The sequence below is a fragment of the Xiphias gladius genome, chromosome 3 (assembly GCF_016859285.1).
Source record: "Xiphias gladius isolate SHS-SW01 ecotype Sanya breed wild chromosome 3, ASM1685928v1, whole genome shotgun sequence".
NCBI lineage: Eukaryota > Metazoa > Chordata > Actinopteri > Istiophoriformes > Xiphiidae > Xiphias > Xiphias gladius.
In genome coordinates, this window is record NC_053402.1 from 8,349,177 (window position 1) to 8,355,985 (window position 6,809).

Genomic DNA, 6,809 nt, shown 5'->3' on the forward strand with positions numbered 1-6,809 from the left:
TCTATGCCCCCCCCAATCTGATACTAGATAAATAGATAATTAAAAAAAAAAAAAACTTTAACTTGTCATCCCAAATGTTAAACATGCTCCAGGAGTCATTTATTTTAGTACATATTTATTGGAAATGCAGTCAAAATAAAAAATTATTTTTAGAGAGATGTTTGACAGATTATCGTTGTCAGATAAGAGACTGATTCACACACGAAGTGACATAAGTTAGTTTAGCTTATACATGTGACATGCAATAAATAATAGCTCACTACAGTCTGACCTAACGCACATTTGCTTCCATTTGTACATTACCCTATACAGCGTTGACAGCGGCAGTGTAAACTGATATCTCCGCTTTTGAAACACACAAAGGCTAGTGAAAAGAGCAGACTATCAATTGGTAATACAAAAATAGAACCAGGTAGTATTTTATACTTGTAAAGTAAAAAGACAGACGGCAAACAACTGTGTACTTCTTTTTGTGCATCCACCCTCCTTAAAATGCAGAACTTCATCTAAGCAGCACGCAATAATTCTCTCACTTTGTTTCTTTTGTGACAGAAATAAACCTCTTCAATAAAACACAGGACAGGGCTTTGTGCATGTGTGGCACAGACTGACAGGGCATGCGGTTAGCTCTGTGTGTATACTGAAAAAAGGGTAATATCTTTACAAAACATTATTCGTAAGAAAGAGGAGCGACTGAAACAGGCCCCGAGAACAGATCTGAGTGTGAGACCAACGTCTAGCTGGAAAGCACTGAGGATGACTGGAAAAAAGTAGCTGCATGGAAGTAGTACTGTAGACTGTAACATTTTTAGGCCGCTGCCTCACCATCTGTCTCTGGCTCTCGGTAAACCCCAGCGGCTCCGGGAATGGAACCTACCACTGCGATCCATTTACTCCCCTGGATTGCACCAGATGATTTGAGAACATTTTTTGGGACCTCGGGCTTCCTATCATGTCAATAAACGAGCCACAATGATGAAATTACCACTCATTTTTTTATTCAAAGGCAATAATGTCTTCATTGAACTCAGCTGGAAATGAGTGTAACTTTGTAAACATGTGGAATTATCTTACTTACACAACTATTTACATGTAGAAAATGAGTGGCAAGTCTAATTATGGTTATTTTCAGCTCTGTTTCTCTTCTCTCAATAGCCCTTAAAGAAGCCTTCAGCCACCATGGCTTCTTTAAAAGTCACTGTCAGTGAGTTGATAGTCACATCTGTCACAATCACCTTCCCGGGATGATCTGCTGCAGCGGGAGCGGACTGACTGCCTGGCGTCATCGTGGTACTGCTCTGATTGTCGCCTCTCACCTCCTCGTTCCTCGCCTCAGCAACGGAGCAGACGGTGGCGGTAGCACCTGCCGCCTCGATGCTCCTCTGAACACTCACTATCACTGAGGTCGTGTTGTTTCTCTCTAATCTGCGACATTCCGACCCTGACTCCTCACCCTCCTCACTTCTGTCCCAATCTGACCCGTCGCCCCCGGTAGCCGCATCTCCTGGTCCGGCCACAGGCACTGAGGCGCTGTCTTTTGATTGGTTGCACGCAAACGTTTGGTTCTGTCTTGTTTCAGATGTCCCTCCAACTGCTCCATCGGTCCATGTTTCTGAGCCTACCACCATCAGGTCAGCGTCCTCCTTCTCCTCCACTTCCATCTCTAAGTCCTGTCGTACCAGCAAGGGCGGGGAGCTGCACTCTGACTGACCTTAAAGAGAGAAAAAGCAAAGTTTTCTTTATTTTTGAAGATCTAAGGTCATGACTGACCTAATGAATTTCTAAATGATAAACTTGGCAAACCAACCGTATAAACTGTCTTCGCGTCTCTCCTCTGTGGTGCTTTCGGATTGCTGCTTCTCTTCTTCGCTGATGCTGCTCCAGTCCTCCTCTATGGGCTCCTCCTTCTTCCTCAGTGGACGGATGGGTTTGCTTGAGGGTCCATCTGGCCCTCGTTTAGCCACCCTTTGCTTGCTCTTCCTCCTGACTGGGCGACGGTACATGCTACCCCGCTCAACCTGGTCCACATCTGTACTCATGGAGCGGGTGAGGGAGAGACGCAGCCGGGGTGGGGGCTTCTCTGTGACCTTGTGGGCGCTGCGGAGGTCCATGGCAAAGATGTTCTGGGGCAGAGCAAAGGTGCCAGGTTAACAGATGAATCCCTACTGTGTTCATTTTGAGGCAACAGCTACACTGAGTCTCCAGGTACAAGTCTGTCATTTGAAAGGACATTTATGGGAAATGTAGTCTTGAAGGATATGTCCTGTGATATTCTGTATTTTTCTTATCGTCAACAAATCCCAGAAAAGACTAAAACCAACAATGAATTGATCCTAGTAACATGTATTGACTGCGTAGCCAAATGGTGATATGGAGCGCCATTGTTGTCAAAAAAACTATTAAAAAGACGAAGAGTCAACGTTCACACTAGCAGCTCTGGGAGACTGTGCTTTGAGCTGAACGCTAACTTGCTCACAATAACAATGCTAATATGCTGATGTCTACACGTATAATATTTACTTTGCTCACCATATTATTTTAGAATGTAACTATGCTAATGTTTGCTAATAAGCACTAAACATAAAACAATTTTTATGGAATTTGCTGCAAGTAACAAAAAAATTAGAATATCCTTATCAGCCTTATCCTTTAAGAGAAATATCACCCTCTGATACAAATGCATTTTCATATATTATTCTTATGTCATTTCTTATCCCCACTGCACCTTGTTTTCTGTAACCTGCCTCATCTACCTGTAATCTCCCAGAATTCTTTTCATCAAACTTCAGAACTTGTGTGTGAACCTGACTGATTTGAGAGGGCATAAGTGGAGAAAAACAGCAATAACGAAAGTGATAGTAACACAGTAGAATCCAGTGTCCTTCAGTGTCACACCCCTCATTCAGGAACACAACAACAGCAACATCTTTTAGCTGCATTGCATTCTGGTCTATTGAGACTAATAGTACTGAAACCTGTATTTTGTCTTATTGTCAATGTTTGGACAGTTTTGTACCATCACAATATCTAAAAGTGTCCAGAAAGGCAAAGTACATAACCATTTAAACATTGAGCTAGTGTTTAAGTGTGATTGTTTTTTCAATTTTCTCCTCTGTTCTCACTTGTTTACAGTAATTAACTGCTATAATTAAAAGGGACGTGTCACCTATTTTACACATGAAGTTCATCGTACTCGTCAACCTGTGACAATTGTATAGTATCTTTCGAGGCTCTGGAAGGAGCTGTCCAAAGATACCAAAAATAACCCTAATGATGTCAAAATGATATCATCAGGGTTACTTCGGCTTGGAATTTTTATGTGAGTCCACCAGTTTCATGAGGTACAATACTATATTGATGGAGAGCCCCATTAATGTATCACACTTAACTTGACATAATGCACTAAATTTTATAATGACTCAACTCAAATGACACCTGTCTGAAGGGGTTTATTTTGTTTTATCATGTTCTTAATAGGCAAAAATTTCAAACAAGAATTGCCTCCTGGGTAAAGGTAAAAGTTCCTTTAAACAAACAAGTCTTGACCAGCAGTCAGGGTTAATTACGGAAAGTATAACAAAAGCTTGAGAGACAAGAAGAAAAGTAAGTGTCGCTACCCGCAAGACGAGCCTCCTAGGTCTGAGACCTTTCCTCCGATAGGCCAGAGCTCTGATCTTCTCCTGACTGAGAGGGAGGCAGACACAGAGGGGCGGGAGAGGACAGAGATACAGTGACAAAGAGAAACATATTGTAAGCAAGAGGAACAATAGAGACAACCAAAACAGTGCTTTACAAGCATAAAAAAAGCTTTTCACTACTTACTTTTCTTCGTAGGCCAAGACCAGGCGCGGATCCAAAATATTGTCCTCTGGTTCCCAAGTACTGTACCTGCCAACACAAACACATTCATATAATTATATCTATACATTCATCTATCCATCGATCCATCTATCTATCTATCTTCACAGGAGATGGTGCTCGGGAATAAAGATACACATTATTATAAAGCTACTGAGTAGATTTTGAGGGGATGAGGTCACAGGATGATGACTCAAGGCTTACTCACTTTGGGGGCCATCCCTGCCATTTGAGTAGATACTCCACATTACCCTGAGGAGAGAAGGGGGGGGGCAAGCTTAGAAGAGATGCAGCACAGAATCGGAACCATTCACACAACGTGCACTTCAAATCTGCTCTGGTGCGATGCAGATACAAGCTGCTGTAGCTGCTTTGTGTGTGTGTGTGTGTGTGTGTGTGTGTGTGTGTGTGTGTGCGCGCGCGCGAGTGAGAGAGAAAAGGATGACTGTCACTTTAAAATTGTGGAGTGAGTGAGGAGGGAGGGTCCTGGACATTTTCTGCCTTTCAAACGGTGTTTTTCTCGAGGTTGACGTCAATGACAGCGGGGCTGGGTGGCCTCCAAGCAGCAGCTTTTCTCTCGCATCGCGGTGACGTGACTGCACATGGCTACGCGAGCCGGTTTCAACAATGCATGGGCTCCTTCTAGAACATTACACAGGTGGCTCGGATAGGTGGGGCCACGGGAACATGTAAACAACATAGCGTTGCGCAACGTTCAAGTCTCACCTCCCAGCACGCCTTAAACATTTATCATTAAATGTCATCCCGAGTGAAAAATAACTCTTTACTTCTCCTCCACATACGCATAGTGCGTATGTGGAGGAGAAAACGGTTTGTTTAGGATACCAGTCGCACATATAATTTTACCATTATATTCAATTATTCTAAACTTTACAATAGCCTCTTACTACTTTTCCGTTATTTTACACGACAGAAAACACTGAGCGTGCACATGCTGCGTAACGTACGACAAAACTGTCCTATAGTCTCTACTGTGGGGTTATCATCTTAGTGTGAGTCCACAACATATCCCCCGCTGTAAATCAATGGCTCACCATCACGCAGCGGTCAGTGACATTACGCAGCAGTTTCGACCAGATACACAGCCGCCGCTCCGCTCGCAGGCGTAACCTAAATAAACTGCGCAGCTCCTCGCACACCGTCCGTACACCCGTTTTCAGGATACACACCCCCTTTTACATTTTACTACAGCTGCGTAGGCTCCTCCAAAACACGTTCATGCTGCAGCACCTCAGTCGCTGCACAGGAAGGTTACAGGATGCGACTCCGGCTGACAATCAATGTTGCACTTTGACGTAGTTAATCGAAAAGAATATTTCAGTATTAACATCTCTTTTGCGTAAACTACAGGGAAACTGCGTAGCATAGTTTCGGTTGTGCACGAAGACGGAGGATGGTACACTGAGCATAACGCTCCATTAGGATAACAACCACAGGAAAAATAAGTTATGTAAGTTCTGTGAAGTGTATTACCAGTCGTCCTTCTTACCTTTCTGACTCGCTTCTTTGTTATTGACTCAACTGCAAACACTTGGTCACCTATCGATGACAGCTCCATCGCCGCGCGCTGCTCCTCTTACAAACAGGACACAAACTGTGTCTGTGCTGTTTTTGTCGAAGTGCAGAAAATAAAAAACAGCTAAAGAGGAGGGCAAACACCGTCAAAGTGTCACTGCCGCCGCTTGCTCCCGGTGTGGACTCCTGTTTTGTACGCTGAGCCTCTGCGGTTCCCTCACTCCAAACTCCAGCTGCCTGCCTCCCTCACTTTTTAAAATCTGCGACACATCAACACTGGACAACGCGCTGCTTTAAGTCGGGCGCGCCCCCTTTCCATTGCGTAGGGCCGAGCCTCCAATGTGCGTAACCGAGCCCGCGAGGTCGCGCACGCAAATTACAGGAGGAGGAGGAGGGGTGGGTGAAAACGACAAGGTTACTTTTAAAACAAATTTTGGGAAGGTGGAGAAACAGTGCTGTATTTTGAGTGATTTTGCTAACATTTCTTTATTAAAACAATTGTTTTACTTACATTAAATCCAATAAAGATGCAAAAGGCACATCAATTCAGTCGAATCATTTTTAATTTGGGGCTAAATTTTACCTTACTTTTTAGTGACATGACTTTATGTTTTAATCATTTTTTATATTTAATTTAACTTTATTTGTAAAACTTTTACATGGCCTACTCATGCTGTTTTAAAGGAACAATTCAGGACATTTGCTTATTTGCATTCATGCGTAGAAGTAGATAAGAAGATTAATACCATTCTCACGTCTGTACATTAAATATAAAGCTGGACACAGCAGCCAATTAGCTTAGTTTAGGAGAAAGACTGAAACCAGGGTGAAACAGCTAGCCTGGCTCTGACCAAAAGTAACAAAATTTGCCCACCAGCACCTCTTAAACCTATATTGTATCTTGTTTTTTTAATCAGAACCAAAAAACAAAGTTTAAAAATGACAATTTCCCATTTTAGGGGGAAAATTAAAAATTGTGTTTCTTACAATTTGTGTACTGATTAAGCAAAAATCGGTGAGCTTTAGAGGTGCTGGTTGGTGGATTTTGTTGCTGTTGGAAAGCCCCTGGCTAGCTGTTACCCAATTTTCAGTCTTTATTCTAAGCTAAGATAACTGGCTGCTGGCAGTGGCCTTAACTCTCTGCTAGAAATTGAAAAAGTTTATATACCAAAAGTTGGAACAACGCAGTCCAATCATAGCCTCAAAATATGACTACAGTAAAGGTCTTCTCCAATGAAGTTGTTTAGTTAAAAAACTGAAATCCAGCCTGAGCGTGAAACAGAAAGTGATCTGATGTATTTTTATGTAACAGTAGTAAAGATAGGAAAGATCAGAGGCTGCAATGGAAATGAAAGCCTTGCTTCACTCTCTGGTGGAAACGTCCACCCCTCCAGCCGTGTTTGATCCAAATATGG

General features: G+C 42.8%; 1 protein-coding gene across 2 annotated transcripts; it reads right to left on the minus strand.

Moving 5' to 3' along the window:
• Positions 1 to 976: 976 nt before the first annotated feature.
• cbx7a (chromobox homolog 7a) lies at positions 977 to 5,680 on the minus strand. Of its 2 annotated transcripts, none has more exons than XM_040123881.1 (6): positions 5,369 to 5,680; positions 4,067 to 4,110; positions 3,823 to 3,888; positions 3,618 to 3,684; positions 1,808 to 2,123; positions 977 to 1,711 (listed from the first exon to the last, which is right to left on the minus strand). In XM_040123881.1, the coding sequence occupies exons 1-6, from the start codon at positions 5,435 to 5,437 to the stop codon at positions 1,149 to 1,151; spliced, it is 1,125 nt and encodes a 374-aa protein (XP_039979815.1). In that variant the 5' UTR covers positions 5,438 to 5,680; the 3' UTR covers positions 977 to 1,148. The 2 variants fall into 2 exon arrangements, with proteins under 2 accessions (XP_039979815.1, XP_039979816.1); XM_040123882.1 differs by lacking the exon at positions 5,369 to 5,680 and adding an exon at positions 4,914 to 5,164.
• Between the last annotated feature and the right edge of the window lie 1,129 nt (positions 5,681 to 6,809).